Source organism: Lissotriton helveticus, chromosome 10 (assembly GCF_964261635.1).
Source record: "Lissotriton helveticus chromosome 10, aLisHel1.1, whole genome shotgun sequence".
Classification (NCBI taxonomy): domain Eukaryota; kingdom Metazoa; phylum Chordata; class Amphibia; order Caudata; family Salamandridae; genus Lissotriton; species Lissotriton helveticus.
In genome coordinates this window covers 1,204,903,271-1,204,925,987 of record NC_136071.1, presented here as the reverse complement: position 1 = coordinate 1,204,925,987, position 22,717 = coordinate 1,204,903,271, and the positions used below count along the sequence as shown (strand labels likewise).

The 22,717-nt window shown below is 48.4% G+C and overlaps 1 protein-coding gene across 1 annotated transcript in view; it reads right to left on the bottom strand.

Moving 5' to 3' along the window:
- Positions 1-22,717, bottom strand: part of FAAH2 (fatty acid amide hydrolase 2) — a 153,808-nt gene that overhangs the window by 49,208 nt on the left and 81,883 nt on the right. Inside the window, exon 6 of the mRNA XM_078664081.1 lies at positions 10,747-10,882. Within this exon, the coding sequence (XP_078520207.1) occupies positions 10,747-10,882 (136 nt within the window). The remainder of the gene's footprint in view (positions 1-10,746; positions 10,883-22,717) is intronic.

The following is a 22,717-nucleotide window of genomic DNA, read 5'->3' as shown; positions in this document are numbered from 1 at the left end:
GCGTGCCTTACTATCAGGCAGCTAATAAATGTGGGGCTCCTGCAGTGCAGGGCTTTGAAAATTATACACCCTGACTTCAAGGCGGCGCGTTGGGCAATAGGCAGCCAATGAAGTTTGTCCAACAGAGGTCTAGCAGATAACCATCTGGGTTGCTTGTGAATTAACCTGGCGACCTGGTTTTGTACCAGTAGAAGGCGCTTGAGTAGGCATGATGGAAGGCCGCGATGAATGGAGTTGGAAAAATCAAGGCGAGACAATACCAAAGCGATCACAACCTGTATCAGGGCGGAGTGGGTAAGCAAGTGGGCAATATTTCTAATCCTGCGTAGCTGGAATAAGCAGGACGAGACCCCTGACCCCACTTGGCCTCTGAGAGATAGGTCTGCGTTGATGAGGGCCCCCAGACTTTTCAAAGATGAAGAGGGGACAGGGGAGGGACCCAATTCTGCCGGCCAGTAGTGAGGGCCCCAGGAAAGTTCGCTCTTCCCCGGCAAGATTAATTCGGTCTTGCCAGGGTTAAGATTCAGATGGTTTAGGTCCATCCAGCTCTGAATGTGGAGCATAGTGGTTTGAAAGTGATGGATGGATTCAGAGGAACTATCCAGTGTGAAAACGAGCTGGAGGTCATCCACATAATTAAAGGTGGTTACCTTCATGTTTTTTAAGGAATGGATCAGGGGCCGGAGGTAGAGATTAAACAGGAGTGGGGAAAGAGACGAGCCCTGTGGAGCTCCACATGAGGTCGTGAGCTTAGGAGCAGTGAAAGAGGCGTGATGGACTGCTTGGGTTCTGCCTTCAAGGAAGGATTTAATCCAGTTGTAGGCAGAGCCCTGTATGCCGGCCTGTTCGACAAATCCAGTAACACCAGAGCCTGAGAGCCACCCTTATCAGCATTGGCTCTGATAGTGTCCAACATAGCCAGAATTACAGCCTCCGTAGAGTGGGTGGGCCGAAAGCCTGCCTGATACAGCTCATGGTTCCTTCTTCATTTTCCTCGAGGCCCATGGAATGAGTGGTATCAGGGGAAAAGGGTACACAAGTTTCCCCAAGCAGTGAGTCGCAAAAAAGGTTTTGCCCCCGAGTCTTGACACAACCATCTACTAATGCAGTGTTAGCCTTTGGCATTCTGCGTCATTCCAACCAGTTCTAGCTGCGGCTTGCCCCATCATCTGGGGATGAGATCTAATTGACTGACGATGACAGGCCTCTATTCTCCTTTGCTGTTTGCTTCCTGTTTATGCTCTTCCATACTGTGTCTTTTGGTTCTTGTTATAATAACCCTGCCTGTAGAGACAAAAAGTGTTTGCAGTCCCTGCTGAAATGACCTATGTCGTATTGATGACTTTTAAAATAAAAATAAGGTTGTCTTTTTTGAAGATTCTTTATGCTTTGGCTGTGAAAGTATCTGTTTTATATATCTTTTGTGGCTTCACCCACACGAGACCTAAACAAAGATTGACCAAAGAAGGACATGTCATCGACTTTGGATTGCTCCACTGGTTGGAGTTCCCATACAACTTAGACCTTCCTCCCAAATATAGTCCAGTACAGAATTGGTCTGAATGAATTTTATCCTGATAGTTACAAAGAAAGTGTTTTTTCTGTTGTTGGCATTGGTAAATTAAACATTTGAGCAGCTCTGCATGAGCCTGTGAAATGTGTACATATCATCTGGTGTGGAGTCAGGGAACTGAATCTGAACTTGGCCGCTCCATAGTTCTCTCAACCAGAATCCTGATTGTCCACATCAGAGGAGTCTGTCTCATGGCTTGGGAAACTGTCCTCCTCTAGGTGCTCTGGATCATCGAGGAGGTGTTCTGGTGGCCCTGGTGTAATTCTGATTGGTGCTACCAGTTGCATCAGGCTGCGTAGAAGTAATTGGAGTTTGAGGTAAAGCAGTATTTCTGACATGCCACACTGCAGATGATGCCGTCACTGTCACCGCCAGTGATGTCGATGTAGTGATACATTTATGTCCCGAAACTGTAGGTACCGTGTGACCGTCACCGAAGGCGCTGGTGTCGTCAAAGGTTTCATTGATGGGGTGGTTTGCTCGTCGATGAGGGTGGGTTGCTTGATGATGATGACGTCCTTATCGATGAGGATGATGGATTTGTCGATGGCGGTATTTTTTTCTAAGAAGATGATTTCTTTGATGTGAGGGTCGTTTCTGGTTGTCTAGTCAACGTTTGCTGTATTTCATCAATAATGAAGGCCCTTTATGCCCCAGACACTGTTTACTCTAAGGCATCGATTTCTCCGACACTGGTACGGTAAGGGAAGATGAAAGTTTTGAAGCACTCATCATGGAGCCTTCTTCGATCAATGAAGCATCATCCCTAGTCGCAGACAGTGGAGCCGTTGACGCTGCCTTCCTCTTCACTGATGAAACTATAGAAGTCACTGACATTATCTCGCTACGACTAGAGGTACGGCCCTTCAAGGCTGGCACAGAAGGGCTTTTGGTGAGAGAAAGCAGGGTTCTGAGGTAGCCCTAGTAGTTGCTTCTTTTAAACCATGGCCTTCCTGTTTGCAATTTTTAAACTTTAGAGCACCTTCTTTTGAAGAAGCACTTGGTGATTCAGCATTGAGAAGACGTAGAAGCATACCTTCTCAGTCGTTGAAGGTTTTGGTAGTAAATGTGGCACATATTTCACAATTCTTGTGCTTATGGCGAGATTTAAGAAGGCAGAGAATACACTTAGTGTCGGTCATCTATGAAAACATCTCTGGCTGCACACATACTACACAAACTGAAGAGAGTCTTATGCTTAGGAGATTCTGCCATGGTTTAATCCAAAAATATGTAAAATTGTATCTTAAGCTTTTAGGAAGATGAAGTATTCAAGCCGTTGATGGTTTCTCAGGTGAGTTAAGTCAAAAGATTTTGTGAGGAAAAGAGCTGAGCAAAGCTCCGAGGATTTCCCTGTTGTCTGCTACCAAATGGAAGAAAATCAGTAGGAGACTCTGAGGAGGAGAACACTGAGCCCCTCCACCTGATTGGCTGGAGTTTGTGTTGTATAATGGGATGGATGGATGAGATGTATATTTCGATGTGTCCATTCATTTTCAATGTTGATTGCTGAGGGGCGTGGCCAGAAGCCAACGAAGATGGCCACAAGCTACCGAGGCTCTGGCTGTCCCCTGCCTCCCATATCCATTAATTGGAAATTCGGAGTAACTGCTGGGTGCTGCCGCTCCCCTGCCGGGTTCTCCGGTTCCTGAGTGAACATCGACTGCCTTCTGCGAGACCGCTGGAGCCCTGCCCTTTGAAAATATTGAAGCTGGGAAAAGAGGCTATTGGCCCTTATCTGACCTCACTTCTTAATAGTGCCATCACATCTGGGCAGTATCCCGTGTCGTGGAAAACTGCGGTGGTTAAACCGCTCTTAAAAACACCCTCCTTGGATCCCGCTGAATTAAAAAATGACTGTCCCATTTCCCTACTGCCGGTACCAGCAAAAATCCTGGAAAAGCATTTGAAGTTCCATCTTAGTTCTTACCTGGAGGAACATCAACTGCTCGATGGCTCGCAGCACGGGTTCAGGGGAGAGCATAGCACTGAGACGGCATTAACCTCTGTACTTAACAACATCAGGAGCCAGGTGGATGCAGGTCGCAGGGCTGTGCTTATCCTTCTACACCTTACAGCGGCCTTCGATACTATCTCTCCTCTAAGACTGGTTGGGGGGCTAAAGGGCTTGCACTGAATCTGCTCACCTCATTTCTTACAGACCGGTCACAAAGGGTCAAAATGGGCCAATTTTACTCTGCTCCCAATAAGCTGTTTTGTGGAGTTCCTATGGGGTCCTCATTGAGCCTGATCCTTTTTAATATCTATGTGACCCCTCTCGCTGGGCTGGTAAGATCATTTGGGTTGGAAGTGTTATCCTATAACGATGACACTCAAATCATGGTCACTATCACTGACAGTGTGGAAGCCTCAGCTGTGAATTTTAAAAACTGTATGGAGGCAGTGGCCTCCTGGATGGTTCAGAACTATTTAAAACTCAATGGTAAAAAAACAGAGGTTTTAATGTTTGGAAACCATCAGGACTTTTGGTCAGATGCCTGGTGGCCGGACTCACTTGGTCCTTGCCCCCGCCCTGCCCTCAGTGCCAAAAACCTGGCCATCATAATCGACAATTCTCTTTCCTTGGGCCTTCAAGCTAATAGGACAGTCTCTACCTGCTTTGGCCGGATTAGGATTCTCAGAAAGATCTCTCAATATCTTTCCTTCTCTGCCCTAAAACAGTCCACTACAGCCCTTGTGTCGGCTAGGCTAGACTATTGTAATGCCCTATATCTGGGTATTAACAAGGGGCTAGTGCACCGACTGCAGCCCGTGCGAATGCTGCCGCCAGGCTGGTTATGGGGCTTCCCAAATATCATCCAGTTTCGGACACCATCAGGAATCTGCACTGGCTTCCGCTTGATCGGAGAATTGTATTCAAAGCCCTCTGCCTGGTTCATACGGCATTCTACAACACAGGGTCAGATGGCATCAGGAAACTGTTTCAGAGATATGTCCCCATCAAGCAGCTAAGATCGGCCAGTAAGAACCTGCTGATAGTCCCTAGCTTCAGGAAAGCTAGGTGGGGAGGTAGAGCCTTTTCTGTCTCTGCGGCCAAACGCTGGAAATCGCTCCCTCTTTCAATCTCGGGTCTGGACTCTCACTCTCTTTTTCACAAATCCTTGAAGACCTGGCTCTTTACTCGCTCTACTCTGTAAGTTGGTTATATATTTGTATCGCTTTTCTCATCCCGGTTGACGTCTTTCCGCAGCGCCTTGAAGCCCCTGGGCTTAGTTCGCGCTTTATAAAGCTTATATTCATTCATTCTGCAAGACCGGCTGAGAAGAAATCATTCGCGGCCAGCAGTGGGCCGTCCGCATCAGACTGGCTTGAGGCGCCGGAGCCGTAGCTCTGGGAAGGAGATGGGGCACGGCCTCATGTGACGGTGCCTAACGGCTGAATCAGGAAGCCGCCGAGAAGGGTAATTGGCTGAGACAAGCTGATTAAAGAGTAGAGTGGGGTCCGGTGATACAAAAGGGAAGTGAATCCCCTAACACCAGGGAAACCCGCAGGCCGAGTGAGTTACTTCTGCCTCACGTCTAGGTGGTGGCTATTATCCGGGGGAGCGCTGTGCCCAAGCCAGGGGTGAAAACCCCATCCCACCATAGACAAGATGTCTAATTCCAAAGGACAAAAGGAAACTCTCCAAACCAAGTTCGATAAAAATATGATGTTAAAGACCCCCGAAAACAGAGATGTTGGGTTCAGCCAGGGTGGCCTCATCAGTGGAACCAATTGCCGGACAAGGAGACCCCACAGTGAAAGACATAATGGAAACAATAAGTAGAGTACGTACCTCACATGAAAATCAAATGGACTCAATTACCACCGAGGTTACTCTAATTTGGGCCGACCTTCGAAAAATGAGTGACATAGTCAAAACCATGAAAACCGTCACTGAGGAGCTCCAATCTGACTCGGAAACTCTGAAACAACAAATTAAAGAACAGCAAGCCACCAGTCATATTAAGGAAATTAAGGTAGATGATTACGAAGGCAGATCTCACCGCAATAATGTCAGAATTATTGGAGTTCCTGAGCGAGCTGAGGGGCTGTTAGACCTGTTTGTGGAAGAGCTAGTTACAAACTATTTGCAACCGAGGAGCCTTTCCAACTTCTTCTTGGTTGAAAAAGGCCCAATATGTTCCGGGGGGCAGTCCAAAACCTGGGGCGCCTCCTAGGCCCCTGCTAGCTAGACTGTTCAACTTCCCTTTTTAGATATCAAGAAAGTGCGACAGGATAAAGCGGTGAAATAGTCCATGTTATTTCCAGCAAAACTGCGGACTGAGGCGGAAGGAGCGACATGGTTCTTCGAAGCACCAGAAACGGCACAGGAATGGCTTGCAGGTTGGAGAACACTAGGTATAAACAGTCCTTGATCACAACAAGAGAAGCTCCACAAAAAGTCAAATGAATATGATGACTGCAGAACAGCTGGCATCAAAACTGTGAACATGAGTACAAAGATAACTGACCCACTTAATTTGGTCTAATAGCGGCTTAGTCCGTGCCCCAGAGAGGACAACGAGAGACGGGCCCGGTGCACTTCAGGGTTAGGGGGGAAACATCCTTTACATCGCGGTGATTACACTGTGTTGCATTTAGAACGCTGCCATTACAACACAAGCGTTACATCGACTTGCACTGGAGGGTGCTATAACCTAAGGAATAGTAAGATTTACTATTCCAACACCTTCCCTACTGTACGTAGACTGGTGTTGGAATAGTACATCTTACTACTCCTAAGTCCAGCGCCCTCCAGCACAAGTCGTTAACGACTTGCGTTGTTAAAACTGCGATGTTACATACCGCAATCATTTTTAGCGCGTTGTAACATCACATATTCGAGTTAGTGGCCAAACGGTGGGTACTGGACAATATCCTTTATAAGTAGAATAAATAATTCAGATACTGAGATAGTAAATTAGGGGGGCAGGGGTCTGCGCTCTGGCGCTGTGGGCACCCCCCTCTTTTTCTTCTTGTAGACAAGTTGGGAATGGGACGACAAGCACTCTGAATAAGTGGGGGAACGGGTAGTTTTAAACCCAGATTGCAGGGAGGTGGGCTTTATGTTTTGTGTTCCTATTGTTTATACTTTAGATGACGTGAAAGGTAAAAGTGACAATACTAACGGGCAATAGCCTCGCTCTATGAGAGAGGTGTTAAGTCATTGCAAAAATTCTTCTGGAGACCGGCCGGGGAAGGATAAGGACTTCGGGCCAGAATTTGGGGCAACAATTGGCATACTCTCCCCACATCAGATGTAGGAGACAGCGGTGTGATTTTCGTGCAAACTCCACACTCGCCAGAATAGACACACCAATGAATAAGGGACTGAAACTCCTCTCCTGCATTGTGAACGGGTTGGGGTATCAACTTAAGCGTGGGATAGTACTCCAATATATAAAACAGCATTCCCTGGAAGCCATCCAACTACAGGAGACACACTTAGTAGCCAACTTCTGTGAAGCTCTAACACGTTAGGGGTATAAACCTGTGGCACACATTGGATTATCCACCGGCTCCAGAGGGAAGGGTATACTTTTGCGAGGCACCTTTCCCCTGGCAAAAAAACATAGTTGAGTGGACACACAGGGTAGATGTGTTGCAGTGACAGGGCTCTGGGAGGGCCAGCCTAATACAAGTGCTGCAAACTACATTCCTCCAACACTACACAGCATTGCTTTCAAGACCTGGGAGACTTGCTTCTGAATTTCCCAGTAGGGAAATTGATTATAAGGGGAGACTTTAATCCAGCTGTATCAGGATTGCTATCCTCTTCGCGACTTTCATCGCAAGCCGTCACGCTTTTCTGAATTTTTAGCAGCCATGAGTCTGGCAGATGTTTGGCGAACCCATAACCCAGACAGGCAACACTTCACATTCCACTTGGGTGCCCACAATAGCCTTACAAGAATAAATTCCATACTCACTCTGGCTGATCAGGTTGTACGATTTAAAGATATACTCCATTTGGTAAGAGATATCTCTGACCATTCCCTGATATGGGACCTTTATGCATCAGACATGCGACAATACGGGAAAATGGCACCAGTCAATCCCTAGTACCTAAAATTACCACAAGTGAGGGAAGGTATGATCATGCAAATAGAGCACTACTTCCAAGAAAACAAAGGATCAGTGGACTCCGCGCTGACCCTTTGGGAAGTCTTTAAGGCAGTAGCGCGGGACAGGCCATTTCCTTGATAGACGGGGTTAAGAAAGAAAGGCGTGCAGTAGTAGATAAACTTGAAAATGAAATTTTGCAACTAGAGGTACAATTGACTGAGGATGCCTCGGGGAATGTCAAACACGAGCTGAGTATTAAAAAGAAAGGATACAAAGACTTTGTCAATGATGCTACTGAGGCAAGAGACAGAACCATACACCATGCCCAGTTCCTGCCTCCTATTTCATTGCCATAGAGAGTGAGCAGAGAACACTCCTAAAGGGTGGCAAACCCCCTTGAATAGCTGCACGGAAATTGGTAAGGGGGTGGTATGATGGGACAGGACTCCCAGATATATGGAAGTATTACTGGGCATCACAGCTAATGATGATCAATCAATGCCTACATCGACCATATAACGGCCAAGCATACAGAATGGACAAGCTGGTTTTGCCAGGCGGTTGACACGAAAGAGCACTCTACACCACACCCGAAGGAATCCAGCTCACAGGCCCCACTAAACATACTATTCAGAAATTATAATACAGAGCACAGGATCAAGGTAGTTTTCAAATTGACCCTGTTGTCAGTTAGATTTAATCTCAAATACAACACCAAGGAAATAAAACCAGATGGACAAGATGAATCAGTCCAAATACAAGTATAGAATTGTAAAAGCTCTTGATATTGTAGACATAAAGTTGTAGCGTGAATGCAGACACGGGTTTCGTCGTGTAGACAACTTTTTTCAAGGCTCAAACTTGGACTGTACAAGCACAAATATGGTGAAAAATTGCAAGTCGCAATTTGCGAGTCGTAATTTGCGAGTCACAAAAGCAAATGTACAACAGTGTCAAAGACACTGTTACCGATTCCCAATGGGGTCGCATAATGGGAGGCTCATGAAAATTAATGAGCCACCCACAAATTTGCAACCTCATGGGGAATGGCTGGCCCTCCCAGGGATGGTGGCCTGGTGGGCTCAGCACACCTCCATGTCTGGGACTGCTTTAAAATAAAGCCGCTTTTTTTTTTTTTTTAAATGCAGCCCGTTTTCCTTAAAGGAAAACGTGCGTCTGTCTGACCCTGCCTTTCAGCTGTTATTTCAGGCAGGCCCAGGTTACTTGCGCACACAGACGTGTACAGTGTCAAAGGATGAGAAAGTGAAGAATTCTGCCTCCGCTGTCATCGGAGCCTGGCCAGCTCCGTAGAGTGACCTCACTGCAGACAGTGTAGCCAGCACCAACAGTGCAGATGAAGGGAGATGGAGCTTCTAGAAATCTCTCTCTGTGTTAGTAAAAAAGTGCTCTGAAGAAAAGCAAGACACCTCCAGATTGCTGTCAAGACTTCTGGGGATTAAAAATGCTGTGTGAATACTTGCTTTAGGTTTACCTAGCTGTACCTCAATATCAGTAGCAGTACTCAGTAAACATCGCTTACCCCGAAACCGGAACACTGCATACCATTACAATGTGGTCGTTACAACGACCGCATTGTTACTATGCATGCCACAACTCTGCAAGTCGGAACAACGACTTGCTCTACGGGTCAGAAGGTGTGGATTTAAAATCCAACACCTTCTGTACTGCGGCACAGACGAGTTGGAATAGTAAATTATACTATTCCAACACCCAGCGTCCCCCCTGGAGCAAGTCGTTGTTCCGACTTGCAGAGAATTGGCATGCAATGTTACAATTCGGTCGTTGTAATGGCCGCTTTGTAATAGCAAAGAGATTCTCTCACTATGTTCCTAGCCATAATCTTAGATCCTCTGATGCCTTCCTACTTGTGGTTCTGAAATTCAAGCGTGTTCAGGTTGGGGAGAGTTTTTTTTCTGTAGCAGCTGCGAAGATGTGGATTGTGCACTTTAGTGATCCTGTGGAAAACGTCTGGCCTTTTATGCTTGTGAAAGACCTTAAAAACCTGTTTATACTGGCAATAATTCTCAATTAAGGTCTATTTTCTCTCTCAATGCCAGGACATCTGTAGAAGTGTCCATAAATACTTGCCTTGGCAACATTGCAGCAGTTGTCATTGTGCATGTAATGCTGTGACATGTCGATATGACCAAAATATTATGACCCGCAACCGTGTAGGTCTGTTAGCGATAAAAAAGTCACGTAAAAAGTACATAGCAAGTAGCTCCTTTCTGTTAGGGAATCACACAGGTAACAGGAAGGAAGCTAAACCATTACTTCCCGACAAGGCAGCAAGGCTCAGAAAGCTCAACAAAATTAAGGATGAGCTGACGAATAGGATTCTCCAGGTACTGAGCAATGCTCTGGAGATCAGGCGCCCAAGAGTGACGGTGTGAAATATATCCTCCATCCAGGTGATGAGGGATGCACCTTCTAATCTCTGAAGCTGTTCTGTGTGCGACCACCACCGATGTACAATTACAGTCATTTCGTTATGCAATGTCCAATTGTAAAGGACATATTTTAATCTGCTGCATATGTAAGTCTGAGCCTGAACTACTGCTGTATGGGTAGCCAAGAGCCACAGATACCCTCTGCAAGTTTGAAACCAGGTGCTCTTGTAAGTCAAACGCTTCTTCCATTGCAGCAATGGTACAGAGGCCATCAGTACCTAGGAGAGTTGTGTAAACTGAAGAAAAAAATGGGCAAGGAAACTCTGCAAAGCTTAGAGCCGAAACACGAGTGAGACACTAGACATTGGGCTAAACTCTATGCCCCCTTCGATCAGAGGAAGCAAATTAAAGGAAGTTACTTATCCTAACACTGCTTTTAACATGGAATTTATACTGACATGAACACTGCAACCAACTCAAAGCAGTTGTACAGACTGAACCCCGAGCACAGCAGCAGAGTCCAGAGCATAGGTACAAGACTCCAAGAAGAGCCACACTACAGACACTGAACTAGAGCTAAGGGCCTGCAGCGTATTAGACAAGGCGCTGCTCTGAATACAGCTCTGCTGTCCCAACAAACAGGAAGAATTGCAAAGACAGCACAGCTGGCACATCGCTGTCCGAGTCACTCACTTGTTGATCTCAGTGCCAGCCATGACCCGCAGCAACGGGTCCAGGTCTTCGGCGTAGCGGCACATGGGTCCGGTGCACATGAACTCAACACGAGGGCCAACTGCAATGGGGAACTGACCCTCGTTTGGAACCAGCCCTGCAAAGAAAAGTCCCGCATGTATGTAATCAAACTGCATGGAACAATGTAGGACAAGACATATGACATCGCATGGAGAACGGAGAATGCAAATTAATGTCATGACACTTAGTACAGTAACTTTAATCTACCTCTTGGGACTAAGAACAGCAATGAAGACCAGGCCCATGGCACTCTGCACGTTAACTTAGATCGCCCCATGGAACTATGAATGTTAACTTAGATCGGCCCCATGGCACTATGAATGTTAACTTAGATCGGCCCCATGGAACTCTGCACGTTAACTTAGATCGCCCTATGGTACTATGAATGTTAACTTAGATCGGCCCCATGGCACTATGAATGTTAACTTAGATCCGCCCCATGGTACTATGAATGTTAACTTAGATCGACCCCATGGCTCTCTGCACGTTAACTTACATCGCCCCATGGAACTCTGCGCGTTAACTTAGATCGGCCCCATGGTACTATGAATGTTAACTTAGATCGGCCCCATGGTACTATGAATGTTAACTTAGATCGGCCCCATGGCACTCTGCACGTTAACTTAGATCACCCCATGGTACTATGAATGTTAACTTAGATCACCCCATGGTACTGTGAATGTTAACTTAGATCACCCCATGGAACTCTGCACGTTAACTTAGATCGGCCCCATGGTACTATGAATGTTAACTTAGATCGGCCCCATGGCACTATGAATGTTAACTTAGATCGACCCCATGGAACTCTGCAGGTTAACTTACATCGCCCCATGGAACTCTGCACGTTAACTTAGATCGGCCCCATGGTACTATGAATGTTAACTTCGATCGGCCCCATGGTACTATGAATGTTAACTTAGATCGGCCCCATGGCACTCTGCACGTTAACTTAGATCACCCCATGGTACTATGAATGTTAACTTAGATCACCCCATGGTACTGTGAATGTTAACTTAGATCACCCCATGGAACTCTGCACGTTAACTTAGATCGGCCCCATGGCACTATGAATGTTAACTTAGATCACCCCATGGTACTATGAATGTTAACTTAGATCGGCCCCATGGTACTATGAATGTTAACTTAGATCGGCCCCATGGTACTATGAATGTTAACTTAGATCGGCCCCATGGCATTATGAATGTTAACTTAGATCGACCCCATGGAACTCTGCAGGTTAACTTAGATCGGCCCCATGGTACTATGAATGTTAACTTAGATCGGCCCCATGGCATTATGAATGTTAACTTAGATCGCTCTATGGAACTCTGCATGTTAACTTAGATCGCTCCATGGAACTCTGCATGTTAACTTAGATCGCTCCATGGAACTCTGCAGGTTAACTTAGATCGCCCCATGGAACTCTGCATGTTAACTTAGATCGCTCCATGGAACTCTGCATGTTAACTTAGATCGGCCCCATGATACTATGCACGTAAACTTACATCGCCCCATGGGACTCTGCACGTTAACTTAGATCGGCCCCATGGTACTGTGAATGTTAACTTAGATCACCCCATGGCACTATGAATGTTAACTTAGATCGGCCCCATGGTACTATGAATGTTAACTTAGATCGACCCCATGGCTCTCTGCACGTTAACTTACATCGCCCCATGGAACTCTGCACGTTAACTTAGATCGGCCCCATGGTACTATGAATGTTAACTTAGATCAGCCCCATGGTACTATGAATGTTAACTTAGATCGGCCCCATGGCACTCTGCACGTTAACTTAGATCACCCCATGGTACTATGAATGTTAACTTAGATCACCCCATGGTACTGTGAATGTTAACTTAGATCACCCCATGGAACTCTGCACGTTAACTTAGATCGGCCCCATGGTACTAAGAATGTTAACTTAGATCGGCCCCATGGCATTATGAATGTTAACTTAGATCGACCCCATGGCACTCTGCACGTTAACTTAGATTACCCCATGGCACTATGAATGTTAACTTAGATCGGCCCCATGGTACTATGAATGTTAACTTAGATCGACCCCATGGCACTCTGCACGTTAACTTAGATCGGCCCCATGGCATTATGCACGTTAACTTAGATCGGCCCCATGGCACTATGAATGTTAACTTAGATCGACCCCATGGAACTCTGCAGGTTAACTTAGATCGGCCCATTGGCACTATGCATGTTAACTTAGATCACCCCATGGAACTATGAATGTTAACTTAGATCGGCCCCATGGTACTATGAATGTTAACTTAGATCGACCCTATGGCACTCTGCACGTTAACTTAGATCGGCCCCATGGCATTATGCACGTTAACTTAGATCGGCCCCATGGCACTATGAATGTTAACTTAGATCGACCCCATGGAACTCTGCATGTTAACTTAGATCGGCCCCATGGCTCTATGCAGGTTAACTTAGATCGCCCCCATGGCACTATGCAGGTTAGATTAGATCGGCCCCATGGTACTATGAATGTTAACTTAAATCGGCCCATGGAACTATGCATGTTAACTTAGATCACCCCATGGAACTATGAATGTTAACTTAGATCACCCCATGGTACTGTGAATGTTAACTTAGATCACCCCATGGCACTATGAATGTTAACTTAGATCGACCCCATGGCTCTCTGCACGTTAACTTACATCGCCCCATGGAACTCTGCACGTTAACTTAGATCGGCCCCATGGTACTATGAATGTTAACTTAGATCGGCCCCATGGTACTATGAATGTTAACTTAGATCGGCCCCATGGCACTATGCATGTTAACTTAGATCGGCCCCATGGTACTATGAATGTTAACTTAGATCGGCCCCATGGTACTATGAATGTTAACTTAGATCGGCCCCATGGCACTATGCATGTTAACTTAGATCGGCCCCATGGTACTATGAATGTTAACTTAGATCGACCCCATGGCACTCTGCACGTTAACTTACATCGCCCCATGGAACTCTGCACGTTAACTTAGATCGGCCCCATGGTACTATGAATGTTAACTTAGATCGGCCCCATGGCATTATGCACGTTAACTTAGATCGGCCCCATGGAACTCTGCAGGTTAACTTAGATCGGCACCATGGCACTATTAATGTTAACTTAGATCGGCCCCATGGTACTATGAATGTTAACTTAGATCGGCCCCATGGCATTATGCACGTTAACTTAGATCGGCACCATGGAACTCTGCATGTTAACTTAGATCGGCCCCATGGCACTCTGCACGTTAACTTACATCGCCCCATTGAACTCTGCACGTTAACTTAGATCGGCCCCATGGTACTATGAATGTTAACTTAGATCGGCCCCATGGTACTATGAATGTTAACTTAGATAGGCCCCATGGTACTATGCACGTTAACTTAGATCGGCCCCACGGAACTCTGCACGTTAACTTAGATCGGCCCCATGGTACTATGAATGTTAACTTAGATCGCCCCATGGAACTCTGCATGTTAACTTAGATCGCCCCATGGAACTCTGCACGTCAACTTACATCGCCCCATGGAACTCTGCACGTTAACTTAGATCGGTCCCATGGAACTCTGCATGTTAACTTAGATCGGCCCCATGGAACTCTGCATGTTAACTTAGATCGGCCCCATGGCACTCTGCACGTTAACTTACATCACCCCATGGAACTCTGCACGTTAACTTAGATCGGCCCCATGGCACTATGCATGTTAACTTAGATCGCCCCATGGAACTCTGCATGTTAACTTAGATCGGCCCCATGGTACTATGAATGTTAACTTAGATCGGCCCCATGGCATTATGCACGTTAACTTAGATCGGCCCCATGGCACTATGAATGTTAACTTAGATCGACCCCATGGAACTCTGCAGGTTAACTTAGATCGGCCCATTGGCACTATGCATGTTAACTTAGATCGGCCCCATGGCTCTATGCAGGTTAACTTAGATCGCCCCCATGGCACTATGCAGGTTAGATTAGATCGGCCCCATGGTACTATGCATGTTAACTTAGATCACCCCATGGAACTATGAATGTTAACTTAGATCGGCCCCATGGAACTATGAATGTTAACTTAGATCGACCCCATGGCACTATGAATGTTAACTTAGATCGGCCCCATGGCACTCTGCATGTTAACTTAGATCACCCCATGGAACTATGAATGTTAACTTAGATCGGCCCCATGGTACTATGAATGTTAACTTAGATCGGCCCCATGGCACGCTGCATGTTAACTTAGATCGCCCCATGGAGCTCTGCATGTTAACTTCGATCGCCCCATGGCACTCTGCATGTTAACTTAGATCGCCCCATGGAGCTCTGCATGTTAACTTAGATCGCCCCATGGAACTCTGCATGTTAACTTAGATCGGCCCCATGGAACTCTGCATGTTAACTTAGATCGCCCCATGGAACTCTGCATGTTAACTTAGATCGCCCCATGGAGCTCTGCATGTTAACTTAGATCGCCCCATGGAGCTCTGCATGTTAACTTAGATCAGTCCCATGGAACTCTGCATGTTAACTTAGATTGCCCCATGGAACTCTGCATGTTAACTTAGATCGCCCCATGGCACTCTGCATGTTAACTTAGATCGCCCCATGGAGCTCTGCATGTTAACTTAGATCGCCCCATGGAACTCTGCATGTTAACTTAGATTAACTTTGGCCACCAGAGCTGGGCGTTATCCCGATTCCAGCTGCTGGAGTGAAAAATCTAGGCATTTGGCTGGACCCCGCGCTCACTTTTACGGACCATACTAAGAAGGTGGCTGCCACGTGTTATGGTATCCTGCGGGGCATAAGGCCGGTATTAAAGTTCTTCGATCCCCCCACCAGACAGCTCATGGTCCAGGCATCGATTTTATCTCGGCTGGACTATGGGAGTGCGCTGATGTTAGGGATGAATCAGGCGGAGGCCTCTAGGCTCCAAAGGGTGCAAAATGCTGCGGCACGGGCCATTGTGGGCCTCCCCAGGCACTGCTCTGTGTCTGGTACCATCTCGGCCCTACACTGGCTTCCGGTCAGGCAGCGGATCAAGTTTAAAGCGCTGTGCTTGGCCTTTAAAATTCTGACATTTTCTTCGCCGCCGGCACTTGCCAATCTACTTATTCCTTACATCCCTCTGAGATCATTGAGATCAGAGGCTCTCCATCTGGCAGTTTGCCCTCGTTTTAAACTGAGTAGAATGGGTGGCCGTTCTTTCCGGGTGCTCGCAGCAGGGTTATGGAACTCGCTCCCGGTGTGCACTCGAGCTCTTAATGACTTACTCGCCTTTAGGCAGGCGATTAAAACCTTCCTGTTTCCCGCCCTAGAATAGTCATCCCTTTCTTTTACTGTGTGTTATGTTATAGTGCCTGTCAAAGCGCCAGGACGCCCCTTTGCTGGGGCAGCTGTGCGCTATAGAAAAATAAATAACATAACATAACATAACATCGCCCCATGGAGCTCTGCATGTCAACTTAGATCGCCCCATGGCACTCTGCATGTTAACTTAGATTGCCCCATGGAGCTCTGCATGTCAACTTAGATCGCCCCATGGCACTCTGCATGTTAACTTAGATCGCCCCATGGCACTCTGCATGTTAACTTAGATCGCCCCATGGAGCTCTGCATGTCAACTTAGATCGCCCCATGGCACTCTGCATGTTAACTTAGATCGCCCCATGGCACTCTGCATGTTAACTTAGATCGCCCCATGGAACTCTGCATGTTAACTTAGATCGCCCCATGGAACTCTGCATGTTAACTTAGATCGCCCCATGGAGCTCTGCATGTTAACTTAGATCGCCCCATGGAACTCTGCATGTTAACTTAGATCGCCCCATGGAACTCTGCATGTTAACTTAGATCGCCCCATGGAGCTCTGCATGTTAACTTAGATCGCCCCATGGAACTCTGCATGTTAACTTAGATCAGTCCCATGGAACTCTGCATGTTAACTTAGATCGGCGCTATGATACAATGCAAAGCCATGTGGACTGGTCTCAAAGCACAGCAGCTTAGATTTGTCATCATTTCTAGGCACACCGGTGGACATGAGTTGCACACTATTAAACGACTCAAAGTAATCAGTCACATTATATGAGGCACAACAATCAAAATCCATCTCATGGTTTCGGTCACATCAATTCTGGCGACGGGGGTAGCATTCCACCCTTCTAGAGGGAGAAGACATGTAGTTACTGTTTTTCCCGGTTAACGTTAAACAGAGCCTCAGCATCACAAAGTGGATGCTGCTGCCACAGACACGAGTCTGACCTCCAGTTGCTAGGGGAAACTCCGGCAGGGGCGGCCTGGATAATAGGTTTCCTGTCCAGGGAGGAGATGGCACCTCTCCAGACAGAGGTTTTGTGTATTGGGGCAGTGTGGGCTACATTCAGTGAATGCATCTAGACACTGCCTGAGGCACACAAGGTGCTCCATGCATAGCCCGGTTCAAACCAGTTGCTGGGGCACTCCAGCCTCAGCTCTGGCGCAAAACTGGACAAAGGGAAAGGGGTGTAACCACCCCCTTCTCAGGTCCCACCCATAGGAGGGACCTAGTCAGGTAATCCAGCCCCCTTTCATAGTATAAGTATAGGAGCTGTGTCCCCAGGACTTTGGATTATTCTGGAACGAAACTTTGAGACAGAACTCTTGGACCTTCGACATTCTATTCTGACTAGAAGACGGAAGACATTTCCCTTGTGGTCAAGGAGTGACAACCCTGTTCAAACAGGCACCAACATCAACTTTGCCGGTCTGCAGTTTCAAGGCTCCCGCCGGAACCCGAAGATTCTGCGACTCAAGAACTGGACTTCCAGACTTCTCTGACCCCGACCCACATCCACAGCAAAGCTGAGACCCATGGCGGACACGAGAGACGTGGGACCGGACATCTTGGATATCCTGCATTTTGCTATCTCCACTCCTTTCCTGAAGCCTCAGTAAGTTGTGCATTGGGGTACGAGAAGCCCCAGCCCCGAGCATCATTTGACCTGAAGCTGTCACGGCTCGCGGCGATACCGCGGCCGGTCATCTCCGCATGCACACATTGAACGCCGGATACTCACTTCCGGCCGGAAGTTGAGTCCCCGGTCTAGTCCCGGGCAGCAACCTGGGAGCACAGAAGCACTTCCGGGGGAAACGCTTAAACATCGCGTTTCCCGCCGGCTCTGTGCTTTGGATTCCGTGCTGGAGGTCTCCGTGAGGCGGACTGCTTTCGCCTTTTGCCGAGACCTGCCAGTCTCTCTCCGAGTCAAGCCGCGCTGGAGCGCTGCTCAGTTGTTACGTCACCTACTCGCGCTGGAGCGCTTGCTGAGGCTCACCTGTCACTTCAGAGTCACCACGCTGGAGCGCTGTTCTGTCCTCACGCTTGCTTGTAGTTCCTCCTGGGTGATCCAGGGAAGTGCCTGTTAGTATTTCTTTTACCCTTGCCGCGCAGGAGCGCCTTGAGGGTGTTTATAGACCTTACCAGGAGTGTTTTGTTTTTTGGGTCTTGTACATTTCGGTTTCCCACCGCGCAGGAGCGCTACTGGGGAAACAGCTCAGCTAACAGACAAGTGTTGCTGGACTACGCACTATTACCGGATACATGGGCCAGAGCGCTTGTGTTCCTGTTTTGAATTAGTTCATTTGCCACTGCGCAGGAGCGCTTCTTAATGGTTTGGACTTGGGTGAAATCGCGCAGGAGCGCCTTACCTGGGCTTTTGTATTCCGGAGCTGAACCTGTCGGTGGACCTGATTCCCGGCAGCCTTGGTGAGTCCTCAGAGGGTGACTAGGTCTGAGTGTGCATGTGTGGGGTGGTTCTTTTTCTGTTCTGACCCCTTCTGATCTCACTCTTTCTTGGTTATAGTTGACACCGGGACGCCCACCAGCTCCACGCTATTATTTAGTTCTACACCCTGGCTCCCATCCCTGCGTCCATCTCATCCCTGCTGGGTATTGCCTTCCACGAGGGTCAGGTGGGTACAGGGACGGGTGCTCTTGTCGTCTCTGCGGAATTGCGTCACTAGCAAAGGTAAGACTTGTGGGGCACCTGACAGAATCCAAAGCCCACGGTAACCATTCCGCCCAGACGACATGGGCGACCCGGAGGTCACTCTGCAGGATATTGCAGTTATGCTGGCTGCCATGCAGACAGAGAACCTTGCGTTACACCATGACATAACGGCCCTACAGGGCCAGATGGCAGCCGGGGTCACTAATCCTTGGGGTACCACTCCTAGTCCTAGAGCCAGACAAGAAGGCCTGTTGAGACAGCCTACGTTTACCTTTGGGGGGCCCTCCGCCGCCACCAACCAAGACACAGCCATCCAGGTTGTCACTCCTCATCCTGTGCAGTTGGCACCACCCGAACGATTCTATGGTGATAGCACTAAGTACGGAATATTCATTCATCAATGTCAACTGCATTTCATGGCTAGAATCGCGGCCTTTCCAGATGATGCTTCTAAGGTCGCCTACATACTGTCTTACATGGGCGGGGATGCCGCTCAGTGGTCCATTTCCTTGGTAGAAGATGACGATCCCATGCTTAACCACCTGCCAACATTTAAGGAAGCCATGCAGCGTATGTTCGCTCGCCATACCTTCGTGCAGGCCGCAGACAATGAGTTGCTCAGCCTCAAACAAGGCAACCAGGACTTACTCCATTACATCACCATGTTCAACAGGCTTGTCATCGAGGCCCACTGGCCAGAGGATAAGAAGGTGTCGGTGTTCTATCGGGGTTTACGGGATGACCTGAAGGACCTTATCTCGCAGTATCCCGATCCGCCCGAAGCTATAGGCCCTTTCATCGACATGGTGGTGAAAATGAACTTCCGTCTTCAAGAAAGAAAGACCGACAGGGGAAAAGGCAACGACAACCGTTTCTTGCCCATTGGGGACAAGGGCGTCGAGAAAGCCAAAGAGGACTCCACTCCCTAGTGAGAAGCGTCCGAACCCATGCAGATCGGAGGCATAAGAGGAGCCCTGACCAGTCAAGAAAGGGAGAAAAGGAGGAAGCAGAACCAGTGCCTATATTGCAGCAAAAGCGGACACTTCGTGAGGGAATGCCCTGCTAAGCCCTCCAAACCACGAGGCAGGAGGCCGTACGCGTTGCCCATCAGCAAGGGCGACAAGACGGGAAACGAGACAACCCAGTAGACATGGGGATCCGTCCTCTGGGTTCTTCGTCTTGTACATCAGCGATCCCTGTGGTATACGACGGTAGTCATCACGTCGGCATGGACGTGTCCTTACGGAATCTGGCGGGCAGAACCTGGGTGGTGACCGTCATGTTGGATTCCGGGGCGACAGGTTGCTTCATAGATACAGCGTTTTCCCGCGCCTTGGGCATTGACACAGTGACGAAGGCCCAACCAGAACCAGTCAAGGCTGTTGAAGGAACGGACCTAACTTCCGGCCCTATCAGACACCGAACAGAGAACATGACGATGTCCTTCTCAAACAACCACGCCGAGTCAATTAGTTTCGACGTTATCGACGCCCCTCAATTTAAGGTGATCTTGGGTTTGTCGTGGTTGGTGAAGCACAATCCCCGCATCGATTGGGTGACCAGAACCATCCACCTTGAGTCGGAACACTGCCGCAGTACCTGTTACGCAAAGGCGACCTGTCAGGCCCTCGTTTCATACAGGCACACTCGTTGCCTGTAGTAGGCATGGGAATGGTTTCCCAAGGAACCATACCGAAAGAATATCTGGACCTAGCGGGAGTGTTCGATAAGAAGGGAGCCAACACTCTGCCACCACACCGGTCATTCGACTGTCGCATTGACCTGATTCCCGGCTCCACGTTGCCATGCAGCAGGATATACTCGCTCACGGAAAAGGAAAACATCCACCTTCGCTCGTATCTGGACGAATACCTGGACAACGGGTTTATACGTCACTCCAGATCACCGGTTTCCTCTCCTCTTTTCTTCGTGTCAAAGAAGGAAGGGGATCTGAGGACCTGCATTGGCTTTCGCACAATGAACACCATCACCATAAAAAACCGGTACCCGCTCCCGTTGATCTCCAATCTCCTGGACCAAGTCAAAAACGCCTCCATCTACATGAAACTGGACCTACGGGGTGCTTACCACCTTGTCAGAGTCCGGAAGGGTGACGAATGGAAGACCGCTTTCCGGACGAAGTTCGGCCTGTTCGAATACCAGGTCATGCCTTTCGGACTCTGCAACGCCCCCGCCGTGTTCCAGTTCTTCATCGATGAAGTGTTGAGGGACTTTATCGACGTCTTTTGTATCGTCTACATAGACGACATCTTGATCTACTCTCAGACCACCGGAGAGCACGTTCAAAACGTGCGTTCCGTCCTGCAACAGTTGGAGAAACACCGGATGTACGTGAAGTTGGAGAAGAGCGTGTTTCACGTCACATCTGTTGAGTTCCTGGGGCACATCATCACTCCGGCAGGCATCCAAATGGACAACAAAAAAGTAGAAGCCATCCTGTCTTGGCCTACCCCGGAGTCCGTGAAAGGGGTCCAAGGTTCCTCGTTTTTTCCAACTATTACCGACGTTTCATCACCGGTTTCTCCGAGATGGTGGCCCCCATCACGCGCTTGTTGCGCAAGGGAGTACGTTTTGGTTGGGACCAAAAGGCAGACGACGCCTTCCAGGAACTAAAAAGACGGTTTACCGTAGCCCCGGTCCTGGTGCACCCCGACACCGAGCAACCCTTCATAGTGGAGGCAGACGCCTCTAGGGACGCCATAGGCGGAGTGCTATCACAACGAAACATCGATACGGGACAACTGCATCCTGTGGCCTTTTACTCCAAGAAGCTCCAACCCGCTGAACGCAACTACACCGTGTCTGATCGGGAACTCTTAGCCATCAAGACCGCGTTCGAGGAATGGCACCACTTCTTGAAGGACTCGAAACACACTGTAACCATCTACACAGACCACAGAAACTTACAGTTCCTCCGATCAGCACGTGCCCTCACAGCCCGACAGCTTCGATGGACCTTATTCTTCAACGAGTATAACTTTGTGATCACATTCCGGCCAGGGAAAGACAACGCCAAGGCAGACGCGCTTTCGCAGCTGGCCGAATCCGATGAAGACACCGAAGACCACGAGCCTGTCTCCATCATACCGGAGAAACACTTCCAGGGCCTAGTTGCTTCTATGGATCCCGTCTGCCAGGAAAAAACAGACAGGAAACGGTCCGAACCCGTGGTCCCGACAGGAGACGAAGAAGGTGGGGCAAGTGGGAGCGGGCCACGGCGCTTAGGAGATCAAAAACACCTTCCAGGGGTACCTGAACAGAAGAAGGCCCTTTTCTCGTGTCACAATCATGTCCTCTCCGGCCATCCTGGTTACCACAAAACGCTTGATCTCGTGCGAAGGCGGTTTTGGTGGCCAACGATGGTGACCGATACCAGGAACCATGTGACGAACTGCGCTGTTTGCCTGCTCGGCAAAAACAGATCCGAAACATCGGTTGGCCTGTTGCATTCCATTCCTGTACCACCTTTTCCATGGCATACCATCTCCATGGATTTCGTGGTTGAGCTCCCGCTCACCAAGACTGGTCACACCACAGTTCTCACCATAGTGGACCACCTCTCTAAGATGGCGCATTTCGTACCCTTGATGAAATTGCCCACGGCGGCCGAACTGGCCTTGATCTTCGTACAAGAGGTGGTTCGCCTCCATGGCATTCCGTCTGTGGTCATAACGGATCGGGGATCACAATTCGTGTCCCGCTTCTGGAAGGAGGTATGCAGGATACTCGAGATGGACGTACGCCTCTCCTCAGCGTACCACCCCCAGACCGACGGCCAGGCTGAACGAACAAACCACACCATGGAGCAGTATCTCCGCTGTTTTCTGCTTACGGTCAAAAAGGAATGGTCCGAAGTGCTATGGATGGCGGAGTGTGCGTACAATAACAGT